Source organism: Ahaetulla prasina, chromosome 10, assembly GCF_028640845.1.
Source record: "Ahaetulla prasina isolate Xishuangbanna chromosome 10, ASM2864084v1, whole genome shotgun sequence".
In the NCBI taxonomy this organism is placed as follows: Eukaryota; Metazoa; Chordata; class Lepidosauria; order Squamata; family Colubridae; genus Ahaetulla; species Ahaetulla prasina.
Genome location: NC_080548.1, coordinates 17,880,695 through 17,901,758, shown reverse-complemented (window position 1 = coordinate 17,901,758; position 21,064 = coordinate 17,880,695). Strand labels below are relative to the sequence as shown.

Below are 21,064 nucleotides of genomic sequence, written 5' to 3'. Positions count from 1 at the left end.
TGTTTCTGTGAAAAATGGGATGCGCAGAGGGTTTGGGGCAGGCCTGCAGAGTGTTCCGGGGGGCGGGGGAGGGCAAAAATGCATTGCATGGGGGGGCTGGGAGGCCAAAAATGGGGCGCGCAGAGAGTTTGGGAGGTCTGCAGAGTGCTCTTGGGGGCTGGGGAAGGCAAAAATGTTCCAGTTTTTGCAAAAAACAGGCCTGTTTCTGGCCTCCCAAACCCCCCACCCCACACGTTGCGTTTTTGCCCTCCCCAGCCCCCTGGAGCATTCTGCAGGTCTCCCAAACCCTCTGCGCATCCCGTTTTTGTGAATAGCGGGACTCTTTTTGGCAAAAACTGGACGCGCCGGGCAGGGTTTCGGGAGGCCAAAAATGGCTGTATTCAGTGTATAACGTGCACCAACATTTTCACCCTCTTTTGGGGGGAGAAAGTGTGTCTTATACTCCAAAACATATGGTCCATAGCTGAGCTGAAGGAATCATTTTCACCAAAAGATGAGTTCACGTCCCATCCAGCCCAGTGCCCAGGAGAAATGCCAGGTTTTCTCGATTCTTCTGAAGGCTAATAGAGCCAGGGCCATTCACATTTAGGGACCAGTATTCTTGTGGTTAGGGACACGGTGGCTCAGGGGCTAAGACAGCTGAGCTTGTTGATTGAAAGGTCGGCAGTTCAGCGGTTCGAATCCCTAGTGCTGCCGTGTAACAGGGAGAGCTCCTGTTATTTGTCCCAGCTTTTGCCAACCTAGCAGTTCGAAACCCCATAAAAAATGCAAGTAGAAAAAATAGGGACAACCTTTGGTGGGAAGGTAACAGCATTCTGTGCGTCTTTGGTATTTAGTCATGCTGGCCACATGACCATGGAGATGTCTTCGGACAGCACTGGCTCTTCGGCTTTGAAACGGAGATGAGCACTGCCCCCTAGAGTCGGGAATGACTAGCACGTATGTGCAAGGGGAACCTTTACCTTTACTTCTTGTGGCTAAGCATGCCATTTGTTGAGGGAGACACGCCTGATTGTATGACTCTTTTGATCGTTAAACAAATCATAGGAGCGCTTAAACGATCCCTGCAGTCGTTACGCGAATCCAGCTTCCCCCACTGACTTTGCTTGTCATAAGGTGGCTGCGAAGGTTTCAAACGGCAGTCACCGCAACCCTGGGAGGCCGCAATCGTCATAAATACATGCCGGTTGCCAAGTATCTGAATTTTTATCATAGGGCCATGGGGATGCGGTGAGTGCAAGAACCGACTGTAAGTCTCCTTTTCCAGTGTTGCTGTAAATGCAGATGGTCGCTAAATGAATGTTCATAGGTCAAGGATTACTTCTAGCATAGAATATAATTTGCAAGACAGAAGGCTCAGCAGTATCAATTTGGCCCAGGGGTGGGCTTCAAAAATTTTAGCAAGGGGTTCTCTGCCCAGTTGCTGGGTGGGTGTGGCCATGGTGAGCGTGGCCTAGTCGGCCTCTTGAACCATGGTGAGGGTGCCTTTTTGGCTTCTCCAAGCCACCCTAGGCTCCAGAGGCCGTTTTTTGCCCTCCCTGAGCCTCCACGTGTGCCCGGCACTTACCTGCATCCAAAATGGGCCGTGTGGGGACTCGTGGGGCGGGGCCAGCCAGGAGTGGGATTTGGGGATTCTCCGAACTGCACAGAATCTTAGCTAGAGGTTCTCCCGAACCCCTGTGAACCCCCAGCAGCCCCACCCCTGACTTGGCCCCATAACGGGGTAAATTTCCATTGGTTGTAACAACTGCAAAGGTCAAAAAAAGAAGAAGCTCTAATTGGGTGATTTTCTCCATTCTGTTTCCAGGGATGACCGGACATGCGGAGGTAGTCCGTGTAGTGTTTGACCCACAGAAGATCAGCTATGAAAAGCTCCTCCGATTCTTCTGGGAGAACCACGATCCAACCCAAGGTAAAATCTAAGGGTCAGGAAAGGTGCAGTATGAGAAGCCAATCTTTTGCCACTATTTACCTGGATTTATTATAAGCAATACTCTTCTCAACCATGGCAGCTTGAAGATATCTGGACTTCAATTCCCAGAATTCTTCAAAGACCTATTTTACATGGAACTACATAAGATAACCTTCCCCAATGCCCAAAATTCTGGGAGTTGAAGTCCACATGTCAGGGTTCCAAGGAACACCCCCAACGAAATAAAGCTCTGAGGCTTGAGGTTCCTCAAAGTTCCAATTTATTAGAGACGTCATGTTGGTACAGCTGGGAAAACCCAAAACTGAAAACTTCCAGGTTTTCCACACCCAGCTGACAGTTCACAGCCCTGCCCCACACCCACAGGTTCATCATATTGTCCAATCAACCCTTTACACTCAACTGGATACAATCTTCAGGCAATCTACATCAGACGTAGGCAAAAGTCCTTGAATACGGAATGTTGTTATGACTAACTTTCTACCGCTCCAACAACAACCCCCTCCCAACTTCAACAGCTAAAATATGTGGCAGTTAAGGAGCAAAAAGAAAATTGCCTTCCAGAACTGACACCACACTTCTCCGAGTTACCAAGGTTGAGAAACACTGCTCTAGCAAATCAAGAGGAATCATGTTTGCAAGTAATGCTAAAGCAGCTTTGTTGGTACGGTACCCTGCAGTCTCTCGGACTACAGCCAGAGATGGGATTCAGCAGATTCACGCAAACTGCTAGTGGCGACTGCGGGAGGTTCTGCCCACCCGCCCAGACATAATGTGCGAGCAAAGAGCATGCGCAGAAGGTTGTGTGTGTGCGCAGAGGAGGCGCGTGAGAGTGAAGCGAGCGCACTCATGCACGTTTGCGAACCAGTAGGGAAGATAACTGAATCTCACCTCTGACTACAGCCCCTATCATTCTTCAACCACCATGGCCAATTGTGACTGCAATTTATAGAAGCTTAGATTATCAACAGTTATGGTGACTAGGAGGAAAGAGAATTGTAGATCGGTTTATAGGAAACCAGACTGGGCTGATTTTATAAGAATCTTAAGTCCTCAATCTATTCTGATTGATTGATTGATTGGTTCCTCTTAACAATGCACTGAAGAAGGAAGAACATAATTTAGTATGTGATGACCCCATGTGTCTGTTTGCACACAATAGCACATTCTTGCCGTCTTTTCATATCTGATTCTCACCACTCTTGTCTTTTTTGCCTTTCTTAGTCCTGATTTTATAATTAATAGGATCTAATAATATATTTTAGATGCTTAAGGATTGATAAACATTGCTAAACCCAGACCGATCAAAGGGTTGTTTAATTGAATCTTGGGCAATTTATGGGTCTAAGTCCACATTCTGAAAAGAATTCTCTTGTGGTGGAATTCCCTCCCAACGTCACCAGTAAGTTTTCAGTTGCTGAAAATCAGTGTCATGACTTCCCACCGTTTTGAAAAAGGCAGACATGTGAAACTCCAAAATATTGAACCGCCGTTGTAAAAAACCAGCTTCAATTCTAATATTTAAGACTATCCTCCTGAGCAGAGGTCGGCAACCTTAAACACTCAAAGAGCCATTTGGACCCGTTTCCCACAGAAAAGAAAACACCGGGAGCCACAAAAATCCTTCCTGTGTCTGACTATTTCTTGAGTGGCCACAAAACTAGCATATGTAGTTGAAATTAAACGTTCTGTTTTCTTCTGAAACTGTTCTTTTCTTGGATTTATCCGTGGTTGGCCTACCGGGGGTTGAAAAGCTCAATAAATTGCATGCCAGTGGGTGTTGCACATTGGTGGTTGTGACACTTATTTTGAGTGACAGGGAGCCGCAGCAGAGGGGTGAAAGAGCCACATGCAGCTCCAGAGCTGCAGGTTGCTGACCCCTGCTCCTAATAAAAAGGGATTTCTTGTTCTACCTGAGTGCAGAGTATGCTAAATTGAGCTAGATGGGCTAAGATTGCTTGCCTCTGGCTAGCCTGAAAATCTGTAATACAGCAGACACACATAGTTCTAGAGAGATGCCATACCTGGATCGAAAGCTGCTTGGAGTATTTTGAATACAGATAATCCTCAGCTTCCAACCACAATTCAACCCAAAATTTTAAGTGAGTTTTGTTCCCCCCTTTACAAACTATTCTTACCCCAGTTGTTAAGTGAATGACTGCAATTGTTAAGTTAATAACACAGTTGTTAAGTGAATCTGGCTTACCCATTGACTTTGTTTGTCCGATGGGCCGCAAAAGGTGGCCGCATGACCCTGGGATACTGCAACCACTTGCCCAAGCGGCCAAATTTTGATCACGTGAACGTGGGGGGGATGCCTGCCCGGTTGTAAGTGCGAAAAATGGTCATAAGTCACTTTTTTTTTCAATGCCGTTACTGTATTGTCACTAAACGAATGGTTGAAAATCGAGGACTCCCTGTACAGCTTATTGAGTTGAGCTAACCTTCTTCATATAGGGACGTGGTGGCTCAGTGGCTAAGACGCTGAGCTTGTCGATGGAAAGGTCGGCAGTTCAGCAGTTCGAATCCCGAGTGCCGCGTAACAGGGTGAGCTCCCGTGACTTGTCCCAGCTTCTGCCAATCTAGCAGTTGGAAAGCATGTAAAAAAATGCAAGTAGAAAAAATAGGGACCTTTGGTGGGAAGGTAAGAGCGTTCCATGCGCCTTTGGCGTCGAGTCATGCCGGCCGCATGACCACGGAGACGTCTTCGGACAGCGCTGGCTCTTTGGCTTTGAAACGGAGATGAGCGCACCACCCCCTAGAGTCGGGAACGACTAGCACGTATGTGCGAGGAGAACCTTTACCTTTAACCTTCTTCATACCATTTTGTTTTTCATTTATTTGCTGAGTCATTTGATGGTTCCATCCAAAGAATACCTAATTTCTCCAGCCTGACTCACTCCCCGACTCCTCCTGAGGCAGAAGGTTTTTTTTCTCTTCAGGAATCACTCACATGCTCCTCTTGATTTTGTAAGCCGACCTCATTTTTCAGGCTACTGTATCTCTTTAAAGCAGGGGTCTCCAACCTTGGTCCCTTTAAAACTTGTGGACTTCAACTCCCAGAGTCCCTCAGCCAGCAAAGCTGGCTGAGGAACTCTGGGAGTTGAAGTCCACAAGTCTTAAAGAGACCAAGGTTGGAGACCCCTGCTTTAAACGACTCCTTTAAATGGCTTCTCCCACCTTCCCTACCAAGGCCACAAAAGGTGAAGAAGCTCTTAGTGGAACCTCTGCTGAGACAGGAGAAATTCAGTTGTAAAGAAGGGGGGTGGGAGGGAACTGGGGATTTCTAATGTTTCTCTCCTCACCCCCCCTTTTTTTTTTAATAACCAGAGGAAATGGAGGGGTGGAGGGCTGTTTGTAACCCACCTCACGTCAACACTGAGCAACAGCGGAGGGGAGGGGGGACGGGTTGAAGGCCTTAGGAAGACCGAGCATTTTTGTAATGAAGTGTAATTTTAATGAGGAAATTAGCATTCTCTGTGTGTTGCCGGCTGGGCCCTCCTCTGGGTGTGTCATGGTGGGTTTTTGTTTTAATGAGTAACGTTGCCAGTGTGGATGGCAGTATTAGGGAATGAGCACGTGGGGGTGGTGAGAGAAGAAGTCTGCCTCCCCCCTCCCAACAGTCATTGTGTGCTAGATTTCAAAAGGAGATATGCCTTATAGCTGAGGAACGTTGCTGACTGCTCTCCCTTAGTGACATGGTCGGGCACAAAAGGAAGAGATGACATTTTCCTTGAAGCCAAGCTTGACCCCTGGTGACTTAACATGGCCGCATCCGGGCCAATGTTTTTTCTTGCAATAACAAGGAAACGGGCCACCGCGGCCTTCTCCTGAGCTCTTCGTTTCACATTGGGATTCAGTGGTCCAGTGGCACCAGGGGTGAAATGTTCTCAGTTCGGACCAGATCGCCCGATCCGGTAGCGATGGCGGTGGGTGGTTCGGAGAACTGGTAGCAAAAATCCCTGCTCCCCCCCACCATGCCCAGCTGAGCCGTGCGATCATCAGAGGCTTTTTTTTTAACTTTTAAAAGCATTTTTTCTTCGGCCGAAAAAATGCCTTTAAAAGTAAAAAAAAAAAAAGGCTCTGATGATCGCGCAGCTCAGCTGGGATCGTCAGAGGCTTTTAAAAGCATTTTTTCTACAACCTCTTCGGCGGAAGATGCTGTAAAAATGCTTTTAAAAGGCTCTGACCATCCAGCCGAGTTGCCTGATCGTCAGAGGCTTTTTTTTTCTTTTAAAGGCAAAAAAAATGCTTTTAAAAGAAAAGAAAAGCCTGATGATCAGGCAACTCAGCTGGGATTGTCAGAGGAGCCTTTTAAAAGCATTTTTTTCTTTGGCCAAAGAGGTTGTAGAAAAAAAATGCTTTTAAAAGTAAAAAAAAAGTTGGCTACGCCCACCCAGTCACATTACCCTCCCCACCACCAAGCCACACCCACAGAACTGATAGTAACAAATTTTACATTTCACCACTAAGTGGCACCCAACTTTTTGGGCACCAGGGATTGATCCCATGGAGAAAAGTTTTTCCATAGATTGGAGGGGTGTGTGGTTTTGTGTTCTGCCTGCATCCCATGGATGTGGCTTCGCTTGTTTGTGTGGACCGGGTGTTGACATGCCGCGGGCGAGTGCCAGTCCACGGACCGGGGATTAGGGACTGGTGATCTAGCCTACAATTCTGGGACTTCGTATTGTTCTCCCATTTGTGACGCTCTCTCATTCATTGTGTAGCTTTTTAAGGTCCAGAGTTGCGTAACCTTAACTCATAAACTCATGAGTGGAACAATTGAGCTCATTTCAAAGGGCCATATAGAATCATAAGGCTACAAGGGACCTCGGAGATCTTCTAATCCAAGGGTCAGCAACCTGCGGCTCTGGAGCCGCATGTGGCTCTTTCACCCCTCTGCTGTGGCTCCATGTCACTCAAAGTATGTGTCACAACCGCCAATGTGCAATATCCGCTGGCACACAATTTATTGAGCTTTTCAACCCCTGGTAGGCTAACCATGGATAAATCCAAGAAAAGAAAAGTTTCAGAAGAAAACAGAACATTTAATTCAGCTACATATGCTAGTTTTGTGGCCGCTCAAGAAATAGTCAGCCACGGGAAGGGTTTTGTGGCTCCCGGTGTTTTCTTTTCTGTGGGAAACGGGTCCAAATGGTTCTTTCGAGTGTTTAAGGTTGCAGACCCCTGTTCTAGTTCAACCCCCACCCCACCCCCGTTCAAGGCAGGAAGTTACACCATCCCATTCAAATGGCTGTCTAGTTTATTTTTGAAAACCTCCAGTGATGGAACATCTACAGCCCTAGGAGGCAGGCTATTCTACTGGTTAATTGTTCTTGCTGTCAGAAAATTTTTCCTTACTTCTAGGTTGGATCTTTTTTTAACAAGCTTCCACCAATTATTTCCCGTTCTGCCCTCTGGTACTTTGGAGGATAAGTCACTCCCCTCATTCTCTGTGACAACCCCTCAAGTATTGGAAGACAGTTAACATGTGTCTCCCCCCCCCAAATTTCCCCCGTGAATTCCCTCACAAACTCAGCTTGATGCCTTCTTTTCAATAGTCTAGTCCAGGGGTGTCAAACTCGATTTCATTGAGGGCCGCATCAGGGTTGTATTTGACCTTGGTGGGCCTGGGATAGGTGTGGCCAAGGTGGGCATAGCAGCTCAACATCACTCGTGCCAGGAGTGCCTGTGACGGGCTGAGTACTCTGCCAGAGAAAACAGGCTCCCAAGCTCTGTTTTCAGCTGCAACTGCCTCCTGCAACCCTCTGCCAGTGAAAACGGAGCTCCGGAGGGCTCCCCGTGGCCCTTGCAAGTTCCATTTTCACTGGCAGAGGCATCGTGGACCGGTCCTTCACTGTTTCCAGGTGGCCTGAGGGCCAGATCTAAGCATCCCGCAGGCCGGATCTGGCCCCTGGGCCTTGAGTTTGACCCCCATCCCCGGTTTAGACATTCCTAGCTCCCTCAACTGTTCATCATACAATGTAGCCTACAGACCCTTTATCATCTTTGTTGCTTTGTGGCTCTTCTCCGCACACTTTCCAGGATCTCAATATCCTTTTTGTATTGTGGTGACCAGAACTGGACATGTTATTGCAAGTGTGGTCTTACCAGTGCGGTGAAAAGTGGTGCCATCACTTCTCATGATCTTGATGTTATCCTGCAGACCAGGATTGCATTGGGTTGTTTTGGCATCTGCAATACGTTGCTGGCTTATACTGAAGTGGTGGTCCACCTGGACACTTAGATTTCTCTCTCAGTTGCTACTGTTGAAGGAGTAGATTCTTGAGTAACAATGTTAACCTGTGTTTGGTATTTTTTTCCTCGGTCTACCTTTCCTCTGGGGGGGAGGCATGTCAGGATTGAATTGCTTTCCTTCTTCTGAGCTTCTATCGCTTTTCAGCTTATCATCCAAATGGGAGGAGGGGGCAAAATGGAATGCTCAGCTTTCATTTACGGACTGGGAGAGCCAAACCTCACCAAGGTCACTACTGCAGAAGCTAGATGGAGGCATGGACTTTTCCCATAGCAAACTTTTCCCATAGCAGACTTTTCCCATAGCAAAAGGGAGTTTTGTAATTGGAGAATGTAAATAGCCAGGGGTGGGGAGAAAGGGAATCTATTGCTTAACTAAGTGAGCATTGGCGTGGGAAAACCAGAGCTGGTTTTGCTTCTGCAGTTCCGAGATGGTGTGTTCAATAAAGTTATTCTTTTTGGAAGTCAAAGCTCCCAAGAGTGTTTACTTCTTTTGGGTCCACTAATCGGACTGTTGACGGGTACCACTTATTTGTCCCTGTGGTTTTGGTTTTTCCTGCCTAAGTTCAGGATGAAGGGTGAACTCCTACCAGTTTGGGTGAACTGGTAGTTAAAAAATGCTCCCGGTTTGGCCGGACTGGTATTTCTGACAATCAGCTGGGCGGCGATCAGCTGTGACCCGCAATTTATATTTGGAATCGTTGGATTTCCTGCTTTCTAGCTAATCTAAATCACGGCAGATTTCCATCCCCCCCTCACTGTTCTACTTATCTTTGCAGACTTGGAAGGCTTAAAAATGTTCCTTTTTTAGCGCTGCGCAGGCGTGCCTCAGTAACAGACTCACTGACCGCTAGCAGACTTCAGAGGATTTCACCGCTGTTCAGTACCTTACTTGTCTCACCCCTGAATTGCATATTATAAGCCCTCAGTGATGACCACTGACAGGAAACTCTGGTTTTTCTGGCATCCAGCTTCTTCAGAAGGAAAAAGAGAAACCCCTCCTCTCACCCATTTATGGCTGCCCACTTTTATAGCTATACTACCATTGGCAGGCAGTCCTGTCCTTCTTACTAAGAGCTCCTCTTCAGGCAGGGTTTTTCCATTGCTCGCCTCAAATCGGGATGAAGATTTAAGGCACTTCCACTGATAGTAAAGGGCTCTTTGGTTACAGGACTCTAAGGATGGACCATCTAGGCTTATGCGTGAATGATGTTGGCGGTTATAATATTACCTCTTCTTTAAAAAAAAATTATTAAACATTTTTAAAAACAAAAATAAATTTTGACACTTTTTTATTTTAACAGTTTTGCGTCGGTAACCAATACTTATACATTTTTTTCTCCCTTATCCTAATATGTCTTTTATACATATATTTCTAATATTAATTATTTTATTTACATATATACATAGACATAAACGTGTACACAATTTCCTTTCAGCAATTTTTGTTTTCTCCTATTTGTTGTATCATTAAGTGTTGTATCATTAAGTGTTAAATTTGTCCCCTATGACTATCATTAAGTGTTGTAAGTGTTGTACCTTGATGAAGGTATCTTTTCTTTTATGTACACTGAGAGCATATGCACCAAGACAAATTCCTTGTATGTCCAATCACACTTGGCCAATAAAAAATTCTATTCTATTCTATTCTATTCTTTTCTAGTCTAGTCTAGTCTGTGACTATCATAAAGTGTTGTACCTTATGATTATTGATGAAGGTATCTTTTCTTTTATGTACACTGAGAGCATATGCACCAAGACAAATTCCTTGTGTGTCCAATCACACTTGGCCAATAAAAAATTCTATTCTATTCTATTCTATTCTTTTCCAGTCTAGTCTAGTCTAGTCTAGTCTAGTCTAGTCTAGTCTAGTCTATGACTATCATAAAGTATTGTGCCTTATGATTCTTGATGAAGGTATCTTCTCTTTTATGTACGCTGAGAGCATATGCACCAAGACAAATTCCTTGTGTGTCCAATCACACTTGGCCAATAAAAAATTCTATTCTATTCTATTCTATTCTTTTCCAGTCTAGTCTAGTCTAGTCTATGACTATCATAAAGTATTGTGCCTTATGATTCTTGATGAAGGTATCTTCTCTTTTATGTACGCTGAGAGCATATGCACCAAGACAAATTCCTTGTGTGTCCAATCACACTTGGCCAATAAAAAATTCTATTCTATTCTATTCTATTCTTTTCCAGTCTAGTCTAGTCTAGTCTATGACTATCATAAAGTATTGTGCCTTATGATTCTTGATGAAGGTATCTTCTCTTTTATGTACACTGAGAGCATATGCACCAAGACAAATTCCTTGTGTGTCCAATCACACTTGGCCAATAAAAAATTCTAGCCTAGCCTAGCCTAGTCTAATTTAGTCTAGTCTTTTTTCTTTTTCCTCCAACCAATAATATTACCTCTTCTATTGCATTAGCAGGATTCATATTTTACATGTAAGTCCTTAACTTACAACCACAATTGAGCCCAACACTTCCATTGCTAAGTGGAAGAGACAGTTTTTAAGTGAGTTTTTCCCCATTTTAATGACCTTTCTTGCCACAGTTGTTAAGTGAAGCGCTGCAGTTGTTAAATTAGTCTCAGGGTTGTTTAATGAATCTGGCTCCCTCATTAATGTTGCTTATCAGAAGGTCACAAAAGGGGATCCACATGATCCTGGGACACTACAACAGTCATAAATATGAGTCAGTTTCCAAGCATCTGAATTTTGATCACCTGACCACGGGTGAGCAAAAAGTGTGATGTGAATAATAGTCATAAGTCACTTTTTTTCAGTGCCATTGTAAGTTTGAATGGTCACTAAATGAATGTTGTTAAGTTGAGGACTAACTGTATTTTATATTTGATCTTGAAGGAAAAGCTTTTGCATGTTATTATCAGGTACAAATTCGTTGTGAGACGTTCACCTTTTTGCAGTGAACAAAGCAGTGTTTTCTGGTGGTATTTTATTATCAGGGAACATTTTCTGGATCAGGACTCAGCAAATTCAAGAGTTTTTTGATCCAAAATGTTTTCTTCTGCAAATGTCGCTGGATGTCTTTTGTCTTCCATATTTAATTCATGGAGAAAACTTGGACTTTTTGCTGAAGTCATACTTATCTAGCAGGTATACGAACTACGTATGTTGTCACTTTGGAAATTGCCATTCTGAGTTTAGTGGACATGGATATTGTCCCGGGAAAAAAATATTGGCTTTGGTATCCATAGCCAATATTTCTTTCCCGGGACAATATCCATGTCCACTAAACTCAGAATGGCAATTTCCAAAGTGACAACATACGTAGTTTGTATACCTGCTAGAAATATTGGCTATGGATACCAAAAATCAAAATTAGACGATCTTTGAAATCCTAGTCCCTAAATTCAGGAGGAACCTCAGAATAAACAAACAAAAAAAAGTTATTTTCTGTGGAGTGAGACCACTGATCTATCTTCTAATCTAGCACTAAAATTTTCTTTCTGTTTTCTATTAATGACATGGATAAAATGGAAATACTCAAGGATAACACTTTTTCCCCTGAAACTGTTTATTACTAAGGTTGAAGTGGGATGAAGAAGATTCAGCAGTATGAATCAGTTTGATCATCTTCTGTCTGATAACGTGCATTGTTGTGGTCTTGTTTCCCCCCTCCCCCCCAGGAATGAAGCAGTACGAAGACTTTGGCACACAATATCGCTCGGCCATCTACACTATCGGAGCAGAACAACTGGAATCTGCTTTAAGATCCAAGGCAATGTATGAACAGGTATAGGAGAATTATGGATAGATGGGGGACAGGAGATTGAGGTCTTGGACCATGGTGCTGCTATTTATATGATTAAGGTTGACTCTTATTGGCATTAACTTTGTAAGGCAAAGGTTCCTAGCTACGAATTCTCATCTAAAGGTAAAGGTAAAGATAAATGTTTCCCCTGTCCAGTCGTGTCCGACTTTAAGAGGTGGTGCTCATATCTGTTTCTTAGCCGAGGGAGCCAGTGTTGTCCAAAGATGCTTCCATGGTCATGTGGCCAGCATGACTATACACCAAGGCGCACGGAACACTTTTACCTTCCCACCAACGTGGTACCTATTTATCTACTTGCACTGGTATGCTTTCAAAATTCTAGGTGGGCAGGAGCTGAGGCAAGTAATAGGAACTCACTCCATCACACAGCGTTCGGGTCTCAAACCCAGGCGGTCAACTTTCTAACGGATAAACTCAGCATCTTTAACCCCTTAGCCATCGTGCCCCCTAGCTTCCCATGTAAGAGCTCTTAATTGGAGATATCACAATTAAAACCTGGGACTTCCTTCATGGGAAACGTGTGCTCCACAACTGGGTTGTAGTTCTGTTAGGATATCCTAATTATAGTCCTAAACCTGGAGTTCATTTATAAGATTAATTGTTAGAGTTAGGAGCTAAACTACATAGTTACGGTGACTGTCTTCCCATCCCACAGCTGGCCCAGTTGGCAGCTCTTCTGCAGAAAATAACTTCATGGACTGGGAATGCATAATCACAGCTGTCCCAAGCAAGTTAGGATCTCAGCTGCCACAGTATTTTAAGCATTTACAATGATTCAGCTGTCACCAGCAACGCAAAGTTTCCTTCACCCACCTTACTTCTCCAATGTTCAGTCCTCCCATGCGGCCAGAAGGGTAGGGTTAAAAAGTAATGGTAGAGGCAGGATTCCTAGAAAAGCCCCATTTTTGCAGGATTGCTCTGTATCTACATTTCTCTGCCAGCAGGAAGAAGTTAACTCTCTCTCTCTTCCATAGTTGCCCAACATGGTTGACCAGGGAACAGTAGTTTAATTTAAAACAACGTAGAGCTCTTCCAGGGTTCTGAACCCCTCAAGCCCACAGTTAAGTAGGTTATGGGTTTGCATGACAAATCAATCCTGCTCATTCCCAGTTAAATACAAATACTGTATAACTAGTTTCCCCCAGGGGTGAAATCTACTTACCTTCCTTACCGGTTCGAAAGCGCACATCCTCTGCGCATGCACAAAACCTTTCTGCACATGCGCAGAGGGTAAAAAACCACAGCCGGGCTGGAGGGCGGAGCCTCACACCGCGATTGCTACCGTTTTTTAAACGGTACCGGATTGGCCGATCCGGTCCGAACCGGGAGCATTTCACCCCTAGTTTCCCCCCTGAAATACATAAATTTATTTTTAATCAGCTTGTTTCTCTGTATCTGTGTGTTTGAGGCAATATTTACTCAAGTCTGTGCAATTTTCTTAGTGACGTTTCTTAGAAATATTCATCCTAGGGCTGAGAGAGGGATTGGTTCAAAGCCATCCAGCCGGCTTGGATGGCTAAGGGAGGACTAGAATTCATGGATTCCTGGTTTCTAGCCTTGTGCCTTTAACCAAGGCACCAAACTGGTTCACCGCTGAATTGTTTGGATGTGAAGAAGATTTTATAAGAGCGAAGTCGAAACCTCTTTCTTCATTTCCCATTGGGATTTTGAATTCAATGCTCTGGAGTCTCGTTAGAGGAGGACAATACTTCAGATATTTTCGCTAGCATGTTGCCTCTTAATAATCTCTTTTTAAGGCTAAACATATCTTAATGCCTTCAGCTTTTTCTTGTTAGGGGCTCATTAACCAACAGAGGTTTGAAGTGGCAATCTAATTATGCCAGGAAGGTATTGTTCTTTGCACACTATGTTTTCAGACAAGCTTCATTTTTACCGGAGCTGCTACTTATGCTTAAAGAAAATAGCATAGCTCTTAATCTCTAATGCCCTAAAGTGCTCTGGACTCTCGGCCAATCTTGTCTGCCAAGCTGTCTAGGACTGTAATTCTCCTAATATGCAGATGCTGGTTCAGCAATTATATATACTGTATATGTACAGGGTCAGGTTCTATAGGCCAAGCAAAATACAAACAGTTCTTGTCTTACAATTATTCATTTAGAGCAGGAGTGTCAAACGTAAGGCCCGTGGGCCGAATCTGGCCCGCCATGTGGTTGGATCCAGTCTACAGGGCTGTCCTTCAGCCCAGTCTACCTGTGTGCAGTGGTAGGATTCAGCCAGTTCGCGCCACTTCGGGAGAACCGGTTGTTAGCTTTCTGAGCAGTTTGATGAACTGGTTGTTGGAAGAAAACATTAGGGCAGAGAACCGGTTGTTAAATTATTTGAATCCCACCACTGCCTGTGTCACTTCGGCCCAGTCTACCCAGTGCGAAGAGGAAACATGCCAACAGTTTGGGGAGTGGCATCAAGCAGACCACGCCCACCCAGTTGGCCACTCCCCCCCGAGGCGAACCACAGCATTGTTGCGGCCCTCAATGTAATTGAGTTTGAAACCCCTGATTTAGAGACTTAGGGCTATCGCAGCATATCCACTGTCACATAACCAAAATGCAGACATTTGGCAACCAATATATATTGGTGGCTGTGGTGGCGCAGTGATTAGAATGCAGTATTTTCAGGCTAACTCTACCGGCTGCCAGCAGTTCGATCCTAACCAGCTCCAGGTTGACTCAGCCTTCCATCCTTCTGAGGTGGGTAAAACGAGGACCCAGATTATTGGAGGTAAGAGGCTGACTTTGTAAACCGCGTAGAGAAGGCTGTCAAGCACTGCGAAGCGGTATATAAGTCTAAGCGCTATGACTATTGCTGTATATTTACAAGGGGTTGCAGTATCCAAGTGTCCTGTGGTTGCCATTTATGACTTTCCCTAGCTGGCTTCTGACAAGCAAAGTCAATGGGAGAAGCTGGATTCACTTAATGATCATGCGAGTCACTTAACAACCATGGCAAAATCAGGCATGACTCACTTTACAACGGTCTTGCTTAGCAGTGGAGATTCTCTCCCAGTTATGGTCGTAAGATGAGGACTACCCGTATTTACTTGAGGGTCCTGAAGAACATCTGCCTGCCCCAACATGCTCCTACAGGGAGGACATGCTCTAGGTCAGGGGTCTCCAACCTTGGTCCCTTTAAGACTTGTGGACTTCAACTTCCAGAGTCCCTCAGCCAGAAATGTCTTTCTACTTTCTAACTTTGAATATTCCAAATTTATCTTGTGTCATTTAAATATATATATAATATTGGTGACAATTTCTAAAGCCTTCCGGCTGGGAGTTAAAAGTCTGCAATTTTCTGTGTTATGCTGACACATGTTTAGGTAGATCCAGTACAGCTGTTTTTCCACAATTACATACAGAATGTTCTCTGTCAAAAGATGTCCGCTGGTTTCCATTCTTGGCAACTCAACCCCTTTCAGCAGCTTCTTGGAAAAGTGTGGGCCTTTCAGTCCCTCTCTCCCCACCGCCCCCCATCATCTTGTGGCTTGACATTGTGTTCTTTTTTCTTTCTTTTTTTTTTACACAATGTGGTTCTTTTACGGGTACAATCTGTTTTGGAAACATGTTCAGAGAGACCTTTAAATAAGCAGTCGCCAGGAAGATGCTGTGTCTTTCCAGCATCGGATTCACGATGGAGCTGGTAGGGATCTGTTTTTCTTTCTCTCTCCTGCACACACACTCTTTCCTTCTCTCTCTCTCTCTCTCTCTCACACACACACACACACACACACACACACACACACCCTCAGGGACTCTGAAGAGGCTGTTTTTTTGTTTTGGTCCCCTCCAGTGAATAGAACCTGCCCCCAACGCCTTGCCCCATAACAAAGGCAGAGAAGCGAATATAGATAATTGCTCCTCCAAGGCCGTTAGTGCACTCTGGATGGAGAGAAAAAAAGGGGGGAGGGAGGGAGAGATGTCTCAGTTTCCCTGGCAACTTGCCATGATGGTGATTGGCAGCTAGAGAGCAAAGGTCACGGGAGAGGCAGGTGCAATATCTCCCCTCCGCCTGGGCCCATTTGGAAATGATTCATTGCCATAAGCAGTTGCCCCCCCTCCTCCCAAGTAGGACAGTTAAGGGCAACCCCAGCTTAAAATTGGCACGTGCTGGCTGGACATCAGTGTGGGAGGAGGGAGGGAAAAGGTGGGGGGGAAGGAGGGTATTTCTTGGGGGCTGGCAGTCTGTGGGTGGGGAGTGTTGTGTATTTCCAAGTGGCTAATGAGGTTGAGATCAAGGGAACTGGGGCAGTTTTGGAAGGGTCTCCTCCTTCCTGGTGAGGATAGGTGAGGGCAGAGTCATTCCAAAGATGCCAATGTTGCTGGGTTTTTATGATGGGGGCAGGGTGGGGTTGGGGAGGGGAGGGGAGGTCTAGCAGAACAGCCTCTTTCCCCCCCCACCCACCGCAGCTAGGGGTTGGCGTTTCCTTTATTGTTTCTTGGCAACTGCAGAAGGCAGGCCGAGATGTACTGAAAGGAGCAAGGATGGGAAAATCCTCTGGAGGGTTTTCTGAACAGTTCCAAAGTTGGGCACCTTTAGAATACCGGAGGCTTTACCACTCTTGACCAGGTTGCTGGTTGTGGTTTTTAAGTAGATCTAAGTAAAAAGAGGCAGGTGAAAATTGCTATTTGGTTGATACCATCTGAGGGAGGGTTCCCAAACATGGAGGTAATGTTACATGAGGTCTGAAGGTTGGTTCTTTCTTTCTTTCTTTCTTTCTTTCTTTCTTTCTTTCTTTCTTTCTTTCTTTCTTTCTTTCTTTCTTTCTTTCTTTTTTTCTTCCTTCCTTCCTTCCTTCCTTCCTTCCTTCCTTCCTTCCTTCCTTCTCTTTCTTTCTTTCTTTCTTTCTTCCTTCTTCCTTCCTTCCTTCCTTCTTTCTTTCTTTCTTTCTTTCTTTCTTTCTTTCTTTCTTTCTCTTTCTTTCTTTCTTTTTCTTTCTTTCTTTCTTTCTTTCTTTCTTTCCTTCCTTCCTTCCTTCCTCCTCCCTCCCTCCTCCTCTTTCCGCCCTCCTTCCCTCCCTCCCTTTTTTTGTTTGTTTGTTTGTTCATTTATTCTTCCTTCCTTCCTTCCTTCCTTCCTTCCTTCCTTCCTTCCTTCCTTCCTTCCTTCCTTCCTTCCTTCCTTCCTTCCTTCCTTCCTTCCTTCCTTCCTAGATAAATCAGCTTTCTCTGATGATATCAGATTACTGGTATTTAAACAGCACACAGTGACATAACCAGTTTTCTATTATTACATTTTTATATTATTTTACATTGCTATCTTTTTAATACAAGTAGTCTTCGACTTACAAGCCACAATTGGGGCCCGAATTTCCATTGCTAAGGGATACAAGTTGTTAACATGACCAACCCCAATTTTACAACATGTTTTGGTTGTTCAGCGAATTATGTGTTTATTAAGCAAATTCAGAGTCCCCCAATGACTTTGTTGTCAAAAGCTGTCTGGGAAACGTTATAAACGTTGATCACAGGACACTGGGATTCAGCAACTGTTGTAAGTAGATGCCAGTTGCCAAGAATCCGAATTGTGATCATGTGACCACAGGGATGTTGTGATGGACGCTAAGTGCAAGGACTGGTCCAAGGTCATCCATTTCACCACTCTTGTACCTTCAAACAGTCACTAAATGGTCATAAACTGAGGACTAGTTGCAATATCCAAATATACAGTAATAGTAATTGAGCAGAAAATTGAATCTTTGTCCTGCTTTCCAAGCATTTTTTTTTTTGCAACTCCTATAATGCCTTGGTGCAGTGGTGGAATTCAAATATTTTTACTACCGGTTCTGTAGGTGTGGCTTGGTGATTGTGGTGTGGCTTGGTGGGCATGGCTTGGTGGGTGTGGCAAGGGAAGGTTACTGCAAAATCTCCATTCCCTCCCCACTCCTGGGGGAAGGATACTGCAAAGTCCCCATTCCTTCCCCACTCCTGGGGGAAGGATATTGCAAAATCTCCATTCTCTCCCCACTCTGGGGCCAGCCAGAGATGGTATTTGCCAATTCTCCGAACTACACAAAATTTCCACTTCTGGTTCTTCTGAACCTGTCAGAACCTGCTGAATAGCACCCCTGCCTTCGTGAGTAGGCGACATCAGGATTGAAGCCTTGGAGAAGAAAGCCCTACCCCCCCCAACATCATCTGTGTTTCTAGGCAGAAGGAAACGAAGAAAAATATTGATCAGGAAGTGTCCTTAGATAGCTCATTCATTGACGGAAACCTTACTTCTTGTCAATGCCTGACTTGAAAGGCCCAAAACCACTTGGTGTCTGTGCACCAAGGTCTGAAGATAAAAACTGCTCTGGTGGGAACAGAGCTCCGTAATGCTCGAGACATTGAGTGGTGAGGTCTTCTCCAAGGGGTTCATTCAAGAAAGAGTAAACAATCATGAATAATAAAGAAGAAGTTATATTAGAGCATTGGTGATCCGATTCAGAAAAAACATTTAAGCAAAGCTTGAGAACATCTAGTGTGAAGGACAACTTAAAAACGTTTTGCCAAGAGAAATATTATAAACGATATAAGGACGCTTGCACAGCAGTAGCATTTCTGCCCTGTTTGTCAATTGGCGATATTAATACTTTAGAACCCATAAGGCTGAACCATTTGGTGTTTTGCACTGGTCCTGTGAGATTTGATCTAGAACTTCCAGTGTTCCACACCGGTGGCATTCCTGGCTGAGGCATCTAGAACTGGGTGTTTAGTAGGATCTGGCGCGCCGCAGGTAATTCACCCTTAATTGCCAAGACACAAACTGTGGGGAACCAAAGGCTAACCAAACTGTTAGCACCCTCTCTATGCCTTCCAAGCCTGAGGCTCTAGTTTTCTGTTCAGGTTCAGAGTTTTTCATAGTTCCTGTGATTTTCCAGCCATGCAGAAAAGATTAAAAGATATTTAAATCAACATACTAGCAAGCGTGTGCGGGGGTATTGAAGAACTGCTGGCTTTTTAGACTTAATGTACTGGTTGAGCCTGAGTGGTGCGGTGGCCTAGAGGTGGAGCTCTCGCCTCACAATCAGAAGGCTATGAGTTCAATCCTAGGTAGAGGCAGATATTTCAGTCTCTTGCATGATGAGAATATATCTGCTAAATATAGCTCCGCATTGGCGACAGGAAGGGCATCCGGCCAGTAAACACCCAGACTCCATCCTGCAAAGGATTATGGGGTCGTTAAATGTTGATACTGGTTTAGCTTGGACAGGTGCTGGTACAATAGTTCTTAGAATTAGTTCAATCGTGGTTATTTGCCCTGAGCTATCCATGGTCCTGAAAATGCTTACAGCACTGTACCTGTGAACAAACCAGCTTTGTCTCTCATAGCATTTGCTCTTAAGCTAGGTTTCTTTTTTTAAAAAAAAGAAGTTTTTTATTTTATAAACAAATAGACATTTAGTATATCAGTCATTCCTTCCATGTGGCATCTCGGTGTTTTCTTCATGGCTCCATCTTTTTATTGTTTCTTCTTTCTTCACTTCAATTTAATCTATTACCATTTTCCCACAAATACACTATTCTAATTATACCATTTTCTTACATAATTATCCATTGCTTATCTATACCTTTTTTCTAACCAATGGTAGAATTTATCCCATATCTTAAAATATTCGGAATCTTCTCTTTCTTTAATCATCAAAGTTAATCTATTCATTTCTGCACAATCTAAAATTTTTCTAATAATTTCTCCTTCCAGGGGTATTATCTCTGCTTTCCAATTTTGCTCAAAAACAATTCTTGCTGCTGTTATTACATGTATAATCAAATAGATATTTTCTTTACTGATTTTCTCTGGTAGAATCCCCAAAAAGAACAGCTCCAGTTTTGAGTCAGTGTGTTGTTGGATCATTTCTTCTAACCAACCCTTTATTTTCTCCCAATAACTTTTGTCTTCTGGGCATGTCCCCCACATATGATAATAAGATCCTGGTAACTGATGACATTTCCAGCATTTAGCTGATTTATTTTTAAACATTTTTGCCAGTTTCTCAGGTGGCATATGCCATCTATAAAACATTTAATATTGATTTTCTTTATATGCAGTGGACATTGTTAATTTGTAGTTCCTCTCCCATAACTGTTGCCATTTGTCTAGATCTACTTAAGCTAGGTTTCTTGAAGTTCTCAGTCAGGCCAAGCTAGGATAGAATTAAAACCAGACTAAGGTTTATTAAGGCAGAGATGTGGCAGAGTTATTTCTCGGAGGACAAGACTTCGTTTCATTCTGGACACGGATCTAAGCTGAATCAAATTTGTATAGCTAGTCTAACTTTTGGTGTATGGTTCTCATTTGATGGCAACACCTCCCACCTTAGTGCCACTGTTCCTTTAGTATGCTTTTGGGGTGCAAAGTTAGTTTTTGGAGGAAGAGAGAGAATATTTTTGTGTATTTGTGATGTTGTGGAGTAGGATTCTGTTTCTTTAGTTGCATCATATAAGTGTGAGGTTTTAGTATCTTTGGAAAATTGGGTAATGCACAAATCAATTTTTTTGATTTTGAAATGTCAGAATGTGAAATTCACCAGGTGTTCAGCAATACTTCTGCTTGCACTGCTTCAGGCTGTCTTATTATTTAATTTGTAGATTGGTTGTACTGTCTAATAAAGTACCAAATTTATAAATAAATAAAGTACCTCTCTCACACCTCCCCCATTTCCTGCCCCTCAGCAGCCTTTCCTAAGTTACTATCCTTCATTGATGACAATGAATGATGGGTTGTGTAGCCCAGTCAACTGGAGACTGTGGATGTTGGATGCTGTAGCCCATCTCTTTATGTAGGGTATCAGTTTGTCTTTGGAAAAATAGTGTTGGCAATGAACCTTAATCCAACATGGCAACCATCTTGTGAATATTACACTGTAAGCCACTCACAGTTGCCTTGAATTGTGAGATGGGCTGACATATAAATCAGATAGATAGGTGATAGATAGATGTATGTATGTATGTATGTATGTATGGATGGATGGATGGATGGATGGATGGAAGGAAGAATGGATAGGTGATAGATAGACAGACAGACAGACAGATAGATAGATAGATAGATAGATAGATAGATAGATAGATAGATAGATAG

General features: G+C 43.9%; 1 protein-coding gene across 4 annotated transcripts in view; it reads left to right on the top strand.

The window, feature by feature from the left end:
• The window catches only part of LOC131204628 (mitochondrial peptide methionine sulfoxide reductase-like), a 73,688-nt gene that overhangs the window by 27,667 nt on the left and 24,957 nt on the right, over positions 1 to 21,064 (top strand). For all 4 annotated transcript variants that reach the window (XM_058196078.1, XM_058196076.1, XM_058196077.1 and 1 more), the window contains exons 4-5: positions 1,808 to 1,912; positions 11,844 to 11,950. In XM_058196078.1, coding sequence (XP_058052061.1) covers positions 1,808 to 1,912; positions 11,844 to 11,950 — 212 coding nt within the window. The remainder of the gene's footprint in view (positions 1 to 1,807; positions 1,913 to 11,843; positions 11,951 to 21,064) is intronic.